The sequence below is a fragment of the Setaria italica genome, chromosome VII, assembly GCF_000263155.2.
Source record: "Setaria italica strain Yugu1 chromosome VII, Setaria_italica_v2.0, whole genome shotgun sequence".
Taxonomy (NCBI): domain Eukaryota; kingdom Viridiplantae; phylum Streptophyta; class Magnoliopsida; order Poales; family Poaceae; genus Setaria; species Setaria italica.
Window position 1 is genome coordinate 11,851,878 of NC_028456.1, and position 13,219 is coordinate 11,865,096.

At 44.4% G+C, this 13,219-nt stretch overlaps 2 protein-coding genes across 2 annotated transcripts; one reads left to right on the top strand and one right to left on the bottom strand.

The window, feature by feature from the left end:
- Nucleotides 1–426: 426 nt before the first annotated feature.
- LOC101762789 (pumilio homolog 2) lies at nt 427–8,475 on the bottom strand. The gene is made up of 9 exons (XM_004977767.4): nt 8,039–8,475; nt 5,499–6,532; nt 5,282–5,423; nt 5,100–5,207; nt 2,679–2,891; nt 2,496–2,606; nt 1,460–1,645; nt 944–1,118; nt 427–866 (listed from the first exon to the last, which is right to left on the bottom strand). Exons 1-9 carry the CDS (start codon nt 8,276–8,278, stop codon nt 790–792), a joined length of 2,286 nt encoding a protein of 761 aa, XP_004977824.2. The 5' UTR covers nt 8,279–8,475; the 3' UTR covers nt 427–789.
- Nucleotides 8,476–12,333: 3,858 nt separating this feature from the next.
- On the top strand, nt 12,334–12,693 carry LOC105914747. The gene has a single exon (XM_012847392.1). The coding sequence runs from the start codon at nt 12,334–12,336 to the stop codon at nt 12,691–12,693; it is 360 nt and encodes a 119-aa protein (XP_012702846.1).
- Nucleotides 12,694–13,219: the final 526 nt, after the last annotated feature.

Sequence of the window (13,219 nt, forward strand, 5' to 3'; positions counted from 1 at the left end):
TTTTACAAACACGAAATATCCATGTTGGGCTGCTATATATTGTATGTATGTCCCCTGGAAATGGGTAGGATAGAGAACAAGTATTTGAAATTTGGTTATTATTAATAAATGTTTGTAACACAATTAATGTACTAGTTATTATTGAAATCATCACCTAATCGCTATATTAATTGAGCCAATCAAAGTCTGATCCTAATAAAATGAAATAAACCTTGCAGACACGGATTTACCATACTAAAATTTTTGCCACCCTTTTTACATAGAAAATAACCGTGTCGCCAAATACGCAAAAGAATGGCCAGCCATGTTCCGTCGATTTCACTCCTTTGTGCTAATCACAATGCTACGAGTGCCGGTTGACAAAACCTGTATTGCCAACGAAAACACACAGCTCCAAATGCGCAAACCATACACTATATCACCGTGGACAAAAAATGACTAGTGCTACGGCAAAGTAAATCCGCCCCCATTTAGAAGAGCAACAAGTATATTACATAGCATCCTCCACATACTGACGCTCATCTAGCAGAAACTAATGCTGCAGCACAATGTACATCTATTATCCACTGTAAACTTGTACATGGCCAAAAGGATTTACAGTGCCGAAAACCTAACCCTCATCTAGCTACTCAAGCTCCCGAAAACACTTGATTATATACAGGCAAAATAACTCCTAAAGTATCAGCTAAGTACCCCTATGAAACCATGTATCAAAACGTAATCTCCACATTACTCGTACCAACTGCTGGTTATATTGACTCCAATGCTTAAAAAGGGACTAGCATGCATCTACCGTGCGTCTACAGCTGTACAGATCGGTGACTGCTGTTGTTGGGAACTCAGGGACACCATCCTTGCCCGTTTCTCTGAAATCATGTACAAATATTAGAAATCTGAAAGCATCTCGTCCAGGAAAAGTTCATCGAATTTGATCTCTGCATACCTCCTGTAACAATTAGTTTCTCAACACGTGCAACAATATGCTTCCCGTATGTGTAATTCTTCAGCTCATTCAAGTGTAACTTGATGCTTGAAAGAATCATCCCTAGGTACTTATCATCACAAGTCTGAAGGACCCTCTGTACAACATAGTTACCAAATTGATCTTTCATCAATTCCTGCAAAACAGATGCAAGTCTAGCAGTATCAGTTGAAATCTAGCAGCTCATGGACCACCCAGAAAACATAATATTCTACAAGGCTCTTACAAAATCAGCAACAGATGTGAAATGAATTAGAGCTACACAAGAAAAAACCACCACCCTGGTGCTACTGAAGTGTGCAATGTATGCCAGAATGCCATCTTTAGTGTGGTGAAAAAACAAAAACAGGCGCTAGCTAAAAAAATGCAAATGTAGTCTTAGGACTCTCAGATCCACTTTAAATTAAGTAGGCTTAAAAGGTGGAATCGTTTGTCTATGTAATGCTGCGACGCACCAGCTATGCAACTAGAACAAACCTGAAATGTTTGACCAGAAGAAATGATTTCTCCAATAAGGCTATCACGTTCCTCAGGAGTTCCATGAGCCAAACATTTCTCAATGACATTGGAAGCAAACTTTTGCTTGCTCAAGATCACCACTTGCCCAGAGAGCTTTTGAATAATGGATGAACGCTCTTCTGGCTTCCCGTGTTCCAAAACGTGCTAAAGAATTTTCAAAACAGATTCATCAAAAAACGGGAGTACAAAACAGGGGAAGGCATAAGAATAATGAGGTGTAAACAACCAACATAACATTAAGTTCCAATGTTTAAGACCCTAAATTGCTTACAATATTGTTCCAACTGAAATGAAGGCTATAACCAGAAGCGGCTATGTTCCTTCAGTTCTTTATGCAGTGACAGTTCACAATCCATGTGCAAGAATTCACAACTCCAACACTATTTGATTAATCAGATACAAAACGTACCATATTTGTGTTACAGTTTTCTAATTCAACCAACTGATCAAAGTCATATCCAATGAGGTGAAAACTACAAAATATCATTGGCAAAATTGATATTAATTGCGATGACATCCTTATATACTTAAGTCTTACATGAACATATCTTTTAAGCTCCATGCAACAAACATTAATTCAGTCATAGCTTCATAGGACATGTCGTATAATAGAGACCTGTACAGTGAAAGGTACAAAGATTTCTAAAAGCCATGGGATGAAACTTCCCAACACCTGGTTACATTCTAGTGTCACTGAAATACCAGACCAGGTTGCTACGCAGCAGACTGCCTTTGGTCTTTTCTTAACTGTCAATATTTAATCTTATGTTAAGTTTGTCCCTTGTTATGTTTCTTGTATTTCTTCAAAGGTCAACTCGTATTTATAATCTTTTAAAGAATAGCTGTAAATACCACTAGTACCAGCTAACTCGTCTAGTTATGGCGAGCAACGAAACAGAATCAATAGCAAGTTAAATTAGAGTTGCACATGCACATACAATTTCTTTTACAATATACAAATAAACACATGCACGGAAAGAAAGAAATAACATACTTGAACAACATAGTTCCCAAATTTATCATCTGTCAAATGGAAAGTCTGCTGCACAATCTCATTCATGATAGCACTTTGAGTTGCTGGATCATGGCAATGCTCCAGAACTCTCTGCAACAATTGAATCAGTAGTTACTACATGGAACCATTCTAACACTTCTTTAATAAACATAATGTATGTACCTGAATAACTCTGCAACCATATTGATGGGTACAAAGAACAAGAATTTGTGAAAGAATAGGCTCTATAACAAATGGAATACGATCTTCAGGAACACACTCAATGCATTTCTGGATGACATGGTTACCATTCTGATCACCAATACATTTCAGAACAGAATTCTTGAGCTCATGAACAATATTGATCTTCCGGTCCATATCAACTACCTCCAAAACCTGTATTATTGAACATCAGAAATTGTCTCATAAAGCACCAAGGGGATAGATTAAACTTCACTGGAAGTGGCACAGGACATCAACAAAAGAAACTAAAAAAATCAAAACCCATCACGTCAATTCTTGGAATTCAAAAGGATGCCAACAATTTAATGTGATGATAATTACCATTAGATGGGAAGAATAAGACTAAGGAGATTCAAGCACATGTGGTAACTCATAAGATAACTTCCGTTAAGGTCAGAATTAATACAAATTAAGTTGGCAATGAGTGCAGCTGTAAGCCAAGATTCCCAAGAGTGATTTTAATTTTTCATTCCAAGTGTGTAACTATGTATTGCAAATTCATTATTAATTTAACATAGGAGCGCAAGGTGAATTAATCTGCAAGTTCATACAGAAACTAGTCACCAAAGTGACTGAAGGAGTAATAAATGACATGAGAACACAACTAGAAGATCCAGGGTCTCTAGGACAGATTTCGAGACATAGCCATCCCATGCCACTCCACATGGCCACAATGTCAATATAAGATGGGTGAAGTTACAACAACTAAAATTGGATTGCCCCATGATGAACTGTACCATCCTAGAGTGATGGACAATCCTCAAACCAAAAGCCACCTAACGCTCAGCTAGACCCTTGCGTTTTCCAATTAGATCAGTAATGAAGGACATAAATCAGATAGAGCTTCAAGAAACAACTATAGTTAGAGATGAAACTTCCATAACAATGCAATGACATTGAATTGGAGAGACTGTCCAAGACTAACTCTAGCACAGAACGACCACAGGACTTGAAACTAGAGTTTGAGATTAATTAGAAATAACAATAACACCCCAATGAACGAAGTAACATTCCAGGACAAGGGAAGAGTTTTGGGTTCTCTAGAGCACATAAGCTAGCAACCAAGCCATTTACTTCTCAACTAAATATGCAACAAGTTAAAATGAAATATACATGGCTCCAACTCAAACCAATCAGATAAATTTGAATCCATATATGATGAACATATTGGCCTTTAGTGGGGATCAACATACTCAAATGACTTATGATAGGGCTGGCGTTCAGGTTTACCCAAAATTTCAGGTAGGTTGGTTCAGGTTTTCAGAAATGACACCTAAAGTTTACCATAAAAAAAGAAAAGCCCAAAATCACTGGTAAATTTGATGCAGGAGATGCATTTCATGTATAAACATTAGATGCATGCAAAAAAGATCCATGACCCAAATTAAGGTCCAAGAACTTTTGATTCTTCCAGTTTATAAAACAAAGGAATGCTCAGAATTTCAATCATCGGAAAAATCTAATAAGTAGGAACAGTAACAATACTACCTCCATTTGGAAATACAACACATCTTTTTAGAAAACTCAAACTTTGTGTAACATTTAATCAAACCATAAGGACTTCAGTGTATAAACAAATATTATACAAATAGAAACAAACTTCAAAATGCTTCATACTATATTGGTTGTGAGTAAAACTGGCACAAATAAAATACACCTTGTATTCTTGAATGGAGGGAGCACATCACTAACATAACTTGCGGCCTTTATACATTGGAATAAATGCAAACATTATTTATATTCTCCACAAATGCTAATTGCAGGCCCCTCAAGAGGGCAGCATGACAATACTCCTTGGAAAGAAAAAGCAAGCAGTTCCCGCACTAATTTAGTAAATGGATAATTCTTATGTCACATCAATCTAGGAGGGGACTAGCCAGATTAAGTCGTGCTTTGTATGTATGAACTCACTACAGATACATGCAAATGTATAATTGAAATTTATATATATAACAAGATTCAGCGAAAAATAATATGCTTGCAGAGCAAGCAGTTCCCACACTAATTTAGTAAATGGATAATTCTTATGTCACATCAATCTAGGAGAGGACTAGCCAGATTAAGTCGTACTTTGTATGTATGAATTCACTACAGATACATGCAAATGTATTATTGAAATTTATATATATAACAAGATTCAGCAAAAAATAATATGCTTGCAGATTTTATAACAAACAAAATCATGAATTTTAAAATTCATGACTACTATGTTCAAAAGTGGCCATGTAGACAATTGCATGATATCAGTGCACCTGAGTTCACAACAACCAGGACACACAAAAAGTGCAAAAGGGCCATGTATTTAGTTCAGGTTCAATGGCATTGCTGTATTATATATACAAAGCATTAAAAATCACTAACCTTCTGTACTACTCTGCAACCATACATCTGGAGGCTGAGTTGCAGAATATGACCTTTGAGTTGATCTGCCAATTGGATTAACTGACTTTCTGTAGCGAACTCGAAAAACTGGGAACATCACATTCCAAATGTCAGGATTACCCTAGAAATACATATAATCAAAACAGGATAGACAAATATACCTTCTGGATAACATAATTGCCAAAAACATCAGTTGTTAGAGCAATTGCATTGGATAATATCTCTGGGAATATTTTCTCGCGTTCATCAGGTGATGCATTTTCAAGTTTTTGCTGAATAAACCGACTCCCAAATTGATCCATACTGCATTAGATGAGAAATGAATGAGATGAAGAAAATTTGAACGGGAAAATGGAAACTGCAGAAAGAAAGACTTGCCTAACTTCCTTAACACGGCCCACAACATCATTCAGATCCACTGAATCATCCCCACTTCTATCTGCATTATCCATGTAGTTTGCTAATGTATTATCGTGATAGACCTGTGATCCAAAATTTCTACCAGCTGCCTTTCTATTAGAGAAGATCCGTGATTGCCGATCACTATGAGAGAGAATGTTCACCGGGTTTGGATGAAAATGGGATCCAGTTCTTTGCATTCTTGAATAATGAAAACGAGGCTCATCATGATAGATCCTGTTATCATTATGTAACAGATTATCATCCTGCAGATATTCTTGTGCAAGTAGATCCTCAAGTAACGCCCTTCGACTCCTAGCCAAATCCAAGTCTCCAATGCTGTTGTATCTATTGCTCATGGAGTTGACCATATTGCTCATAGCTGTGTTGCGATAAAGATTAATTCCTCCAGGCAAGTTGCCTGATCCCATCATAGTTAGCTGTTCAGCCAAAGGTAAGTGATCAACATCCTTGAAGTGATGGTGACTCATCCTTGAAACATTAGAACCATCTAATGCACTGGTCTGCCTGCGCAAAATACCATCTTCATACATTGGTGGTGGACGCACATCCGATCTAGGTGCATGAAAAACATTACCAACCAAAGGGGTTCGGTTATCATCACCAATTTTAGAGAAATCTCTCTGACACTTGAGTAGTTCATCTAGTAGCTTTTCCCCACGATTCCTTTCATCCATTACTCTACTATTGGACAGCCTCAATCCAGATAAAGCATCTGAAAGATCAGAATCAGACATGTAGGAAGCATCCTTATTGGCATTCATCTTCTCTATATTTGACATGAAGCAATTCTGAACATTTCTGCGATATTCAGCATTTTCTGGATCCATATCTGTCCAAAGAGAACCTATGTCAAATGTAGAGTAGTTCGCCATAGCACCACCACTATAAATTCTGCTCGGTCCAAACTGCCACTCATCCAAGTCTCCTGTACCATTAAACAGGAGGCCTGGTGGTCCCACAGATAAAGATGCAGAATTACCAAAATGTTCCTGAAGCAAAAATATAAAGTCCAAAGTTATTTTGGATGCATAGATAATGATAAAGGCTATATAGAAATAGTAAATTGTTGTCTCTTCTGGGGATGTTTGGCAGGGTAGGTTCTTCCAACAATAGAAAATAAAAATACACAAAAAAGAATGACTATAAGAGATAAGAGGTGCTATGCAGTATATTTTGGTACACATTAAATCATTAAAGCATGCAACCATAAATTAAGAGCAGCAGCAAAGCTGCACCAGAACAAATAAGAAAAACAGGAAGTTGAGTTCTAAGCAATATAGAATAACTTGCAACTGATCTCCTTCCTGAGGCACATAATAAAAAATAAACCAGCATGCGTACTGGTAGTCAAGCCTTAAAGAACACGAGCAAGAAACAACTGTGCCCGTGCCAAGGTGGCAAGGTGAGTCACTTCAACAAAATAGGTAAAGGGGAATTAGCATATTGCTGAACACCAACAAACCAGCCTCCACAGCTCTGTTCCACTCATCCTGTTACATCTCCCACAATCTTCATGTCAAATCTAACCCAAGGCCCAAAGAAGTGGCTCTCCTCCAAGCACAATATGTAACCACCATAGCACAGGCAGTGGACATAAGTAGGATGTAGCAAACAGGACTAACATAAGATGCATGATAGGGATAGCTGAAAACTAGTCTCTCTACCGGCAAACCAATCCAGAACCCCAACTCTTCATCAACACCAAACAAAGAGAACATAAAAATTCCCCAGCCAACCTCCCCACCCCCCGGGGGGAAAAGAAAGAAAAGAAATACCATTAAACGTAAACTAAACAGTATTAATAAATGAAGACAGAAACAGGTAAAACATAATTGTTTACTAACTGGATGAAAAAATGTGCCTCATGCAAAATTGAAGATTTTCGATCAAGCAATCAATTTCATCTGAAGCTCTGGGCATGGCAAGTAGACATAGAAAACACAATTCCAGTGCCACCAATCTAGATAATACAGAGTGGCAAACACCATGAACACCATGTGGCTTCTGAGTATCTCTAATACTGTTACTGATTTGTGTATACACAAGCACCTCTGGAAATCAAATTCCGCCTAATAGATATAACAGACAACCAAGCATCTATATAATCTAAAAGACAAAAAAACATGCAGGAAGTCATGGAATGCTGATCAAAATACAATCTTTTTCAGGATTGAAAACCAAACAAACCTAAAGATGAAAAATTTCCATGTTCCTGCCAACTTTAATAAACAGGCAAACTGTAACCTGTCGGTCCAAACCGGCAAAACTACGAATCCAAAACCAAACCATCACAGACGAAAATCGAAGCAATCCGAGGAGCAACCGTGACTCCGTGAGATGCATCTCTAATATTTGCAGTAGTAGAGCAATCTGTGAAGCTATAGAAACATATCCAAGGAGGAATCAAAGGCAACCCCCAACGTTAACCGATCCAATCTACACCCCCAAACAACACAAAAACAACGATGAGTACAAGACCAGCAGCACACCCTCACCTGCGCTCCGGCGGCCCCGCGGCGCCTGCTGACATCGTCGAGCCTCGCGCCGAACCCGAGCCCGTCCATCCCGGAGAAGAACGACGCCGCACCACCGCCGCCGCCACCGCCAAACATTCCCTCCGCCGCCGCTGCGGCCGCCGCCGCGCCCTCCATCGTCGGCGGCGCACTGCCGCTGCGCAGCGGGTCCCAACCCCGCCCCGCCTCGCCATCCCCGCCGCCGTCGCCGAACGGAGCCATCTCCTCCGCCTCCTCTCGCAGCCCCGCGCGCGCGCTCGCGAAAAATTGGGTTGGGTTTGAACGAAACCACCCGCAGGGGCCGCGCGGAACAAATGGGTGCGCGGGTGGGTTGGGTGGCGGCGGCTTTCTCTTAGGGTTAGGGTTTTCGGGGGGTTTTGGGCTCGCGGGTTTTACTTGGGCGGGGAGGGAATGGTAATCTCGGCAGCGGGACTAGAATTTGGCGCCGAGAAAGGAGGAGATAGGGATGCGATTCCGTTTGGGAGCACTGCAAAAAAGGTAGGAAAAAGTTTTGATTTCCGTTTATTGGTACTTAGCAAAGTTTTGATTTCCGTTTATTGGTAATGAGCATGTCACCGCACCAGGTAAGGATATCAAGTTACTTGAATACAGGTCAAGACATTCCAAATTTATCTGCATATCATGGAATGCGTATTGGAGTTCGACTCAGATTACTTTCCATGTATCTATCGAATAGATTAGATTCAAACCGACTCGTAACTCTTGGCCGTCAGCCTATATAAGGCAGTCGAGGGCACCCTCGAGGGTATTCCAATCCCATCAACTCTCAAGTAATACAAGCCACCAAGCATACAAAATTTAGAGTATTACTCTCCGGAGGTCCGAACCTGTTTAAAACCCTTATCTCCTCTTTGTGTTCTTGCGATCACCTTCAAGTTCTTGTCTCGCAATCGCCCTCACCTACAAATCCACTACTTGGGTAACCCTCTAGTGGACTGCTGGGCTTATAAATCTGACAGTTGGCATACTATGTAGAGGTAATTGTGAGATCCTCCTAGCGACCTCGATGGCATCTCATCCCGGCGTTGTTTTTCCCGAGAGCATGAAGGACTTCCTTGCCAACTCAATCTAGATTCGCTTCGGGACCATGCCAACGGATTTTGATCCGACCGCTTCTTTTGTCGACTCAGCGCCTTCCGTCAACTCGACAACCACCGCTAGCTCGGCTTTCGTAGGCTCTGCTTCAGCGGGACAAGTTCTCCACCCAAGGATCTTCACGCCGCTTGCCCAGAAAAGTCGGCAAGCTCTCTCTCTCCGAGGGTTCTAGATCTACTCTCTACCGCCCGCCCACCCATGCTCCCCGACCTGATCATGGGGAAGCCAAGCTAGCGACCTCGATGGCATCTCATCCCGACGTTGTTTTCCCCGAGAGCATGAAGGACTTCCTTGCCAACTCAATCTAGATTCGCTTCGGGACCATGCCAACGGATTCTGATCCGGCCGCTTCTTTTGTCGACTCGGCGCCTTCCGTCAACTCGACAACCACCGCTAGCTCGGCTTCCGTAGGATCTGCTCCAGCGAGACAAGTTCTCCACCCAAGGATCGTCACGCCGCTTGCCCAGAAAAGTTGGCAAGCTCTCTCTCTCTGAGGGTTCTAGATCTACTCTCTACCGCCCGCCCACCCATGCTCTCGGGCCTGATCATGGGGCTAATCGCATCAGTAGCACTATTGCTGAGTGCATAGATCTGTCTGAGGTGGCGCTACATTCAACAAGGTCGGCGCAGGATCCATCCCACGCCCCCTTCGGTCTGCGGAACTCGGTTGCTGTGTACTCCGCCAAGCTCGACCAAGTTTTCCAGATTCAATCTGGAGACCCGCCCGAACCCGCCCAGTCTCCGGATTGTGGCGAATTCCAGGTGCCCCGCATCGTCCTGATGTCAAATCCATATGGAAGCGATGATGAGAGCAACTCCCCCACGCACGATCGCGAAGCTTTCGCGGTCTCCGCTAATGAGCCACCCCAGGACGGCTAAACGGAATCTCACGAAGAAGGCCGTAATGCCCGGAACCAGAACTGCGTAGCACAGCGCCAATAGGAGCAAGTTAACGCCCAACAGCAACCTGTTGCTAACGCAGACACAACAGGTGACCAGCGCCCACCGCTGCCCAACGACCGCGATAACGCCAACCAGGGCAGCGCTCGAGACAGACGCAAACGTCCTGTACACGTCCGCAATCTACTAGCCGACCTCGAGCAGGCCGGCCACAACGTCTTCACTACACCCCAAGCCAACCTGGGGGTCGTGTACGCCGACCTGGAGAACCTCCCAGACTCAAACCAAGTCCGGTGGATCCGGGCGTAACTCCAAGTCGCCAACGCCTAGATCAAGGAGCAAGCCAACAGCCGACCTGCACACTCTCGGTCCACAGCCACCCGGCACTCTCGAAACCAATCCGGGCATAGCAGATCCGATCACTGCTGAGGCGACCACGCGGGAGGTCGGATGGAGCAAATCCCTGAAGAAGTGGTGGAGCAGAACACCAACCCACCCGTCAACGCCAACAACGACCATCAGCGCAACAACAACGACAACTGCCGCCACGACAGGAGAAGCGATGATGAGGACCGCGGCTGACCAAGTCGGCAACGTGATCTCCATGATAAGCTGCGCGACCTCCGCAACCACCTTGACCTTCGCCCTGACCTCAACAACCGCCACAACGAGCGTGATGAGTTCAAGCTCCGCCGCCACGCCGAATATGACCGTGACTACGACGCTCCTGGACTCAACCGCGACGTTGGATGCCAGGACCGATGTCACCAGGAAGATGAGATGTGTCGCCGTGCTAACTACGACTACATGTACGGCACCCCTGAAGATGCTTACGACCCACCCAGTCGCGACAACGGCAGACGCCCAAGGGCTCCACCCGTTGAGTACTACCTCAACGACGACGATGACACGGCGATTGATGGCTTCACCACCTTCACTCCATGCCTCAGGGCTGTCGATTGGCTGGCCACATTCAAGCCGACCATAAATGAAAAGTACGATGGTCGCTCCGACCCCACCATCTGGCTCAAGACGTACAGTACCGCGATAAAAGACACCAACGACACCTATGACCAAATGGCAGCCTACTTCCCGATGGTGATGGGCCCGCTCCGCTCCTGTAGCTAGAGAATCTCCCTCCAAACAACATTGAAAGCTGGGGTCAGCTCGCTAGAGCTTTCACCCAAAATTACTAGGCTACCCACAACAGGCCCAGCAACACGGAGAAACTCAGCCAAGTGTGTCAAAGGATAGGCGAAACCATCCAAGAGTACACCAATCGCTTCTTTGAGAACCGCAACAGGCTGACCGGCGTTGAAGATTGTGATATTATTATGTACTTTAGGTCTGGCCTGATGAAACCGCACCATGTTCTGCAAGATGTACGAGACTACCCCCAAGATGGTCGAGCAGATGATGGAAGTTGTCAACAAGCAAGCAGACAAAGAGGAGGTGACAAAAGTACAGTTCCAAGGTGTCAAGCATCGCCTGAGCGACGACTACGATTAGCCGATCCACGATGAACATCAAACACGTCTAGAGCCCCAACTCTGAAAAAGGGCCCCTAAGGTTCTCGTTGCTGAAGCCGATCCCACTAGGCCGACCACCTTCAACCGGGAAGAATTTTATGAAACCCTCAGCACTCCGTGCCCCTTCCACAAGGACACATGTCATACTCTTCGGGATTGCATCGTCCTGAAGAAAGAGCTCGGTACCCCGGTGGAGTACAAGTGGTGCCGCCGCACCGTCTACCGTCGGGATGACAACAGGCATGACTACTAACACCATGATGACCGCAACGACCACGACGATCGTTGTCGCGATGACCGCTACAACGATGATCGCGACTACCACCGTGACGACTACAATGACCATGACACTCGTGACAACCGCAAGCGCGATGACCACAATGATCAGAACCAAGAGGAGCACCGCGACCAGCCACACCAAGACACCCAACGTCTCGGTGCCGACCAAAACGGGGAGTTCCAGCGACCGGAGCAGCAAGTCAACATCACTATGACCGCAAGCAGAAGCTACGCCAGCGGGAGCTCCACTTTGTCTCTATACAACCAGTCCAGTATTTGCGTTGGTCAGAGCAATCCATAACCTTCTCCAGGCAATATCACTAGGTCCACATCCCAGATCCTGAGTCCTACCCGCTGGTGGTTTGTCCGACCATAGACCGGACCCTACTCCCCAAGGTGTTGATTGACGGTGACAGTAGCCTCAACATCATCTTTACAGTGACCTTGAAGTGCATGGACTTCGACTTCGAGCTGCTCCAACCTTGTGAAGAACCCTTCTATGGCATCGTCCCCGGCAAAGGATCCTACCCGATTGTTCGAGTTGTTTTGCAAATCACCTTTGGCACACAGGCCAACTACTGTCCGAAGTACCTCATATTCGATGTGGCAAACTTCAAGACTTTTTACCATGCTAGCAAGTTCATGGCGATCCCATACCACACATACCTTGTCCTCAAGATGCCGGCTCCAAATGGAGTCCTCTCCATCTACGGCGATGTCGAGACGTCGTACAAATGCTACATCAAGGCATTTCAGCTCGTGGAAGCCTTGGAGTTATCAGCTAAGACCACCGCCATAATAGCCAAGGCCTAGAAGTTCAACAAGGACCAGCTCATGATCCCTGAAATGGAGCCGACGCTCACGACGCTGCAGCCCGACCCGAAAGTCAAGAAGATCTGCCTCGGTCTTGAAGACCCAACCAAGATGACCCTCATAAGGGCCAACCTCTCGAAAAAATAGGAACTTGCGCTCACCAGTTTCCTACATGAGAACTCGGACATATTTGCATGGAAGCCATCCGATATGCCCGGTGTCCCCAAGGAGCTAGCTGAGCACTCCTTGGACTTGAGCAGGACTGCACAGCCGGTAAAGTAGAAACTTTGCCGCTTCGTCCAAGATTGCAAGGAGGCCATTAGGGTAGAACTAAATAAGCTCTTAGCTGCCGGATTCATCCATGAATGTAAGCATCCCAACTAGTTAGCAAATCCAGTCCTTGTAAGAAAGAAAACCGGTGAATGGATAGAGATCTTGGCTGACTTCGTGGCCGAGTGGATAGAGATCCAGAAGCCGCCCTCCCTGTAGAGGCCAGAACACTAGACCATGAATTTTGACGGCGTCC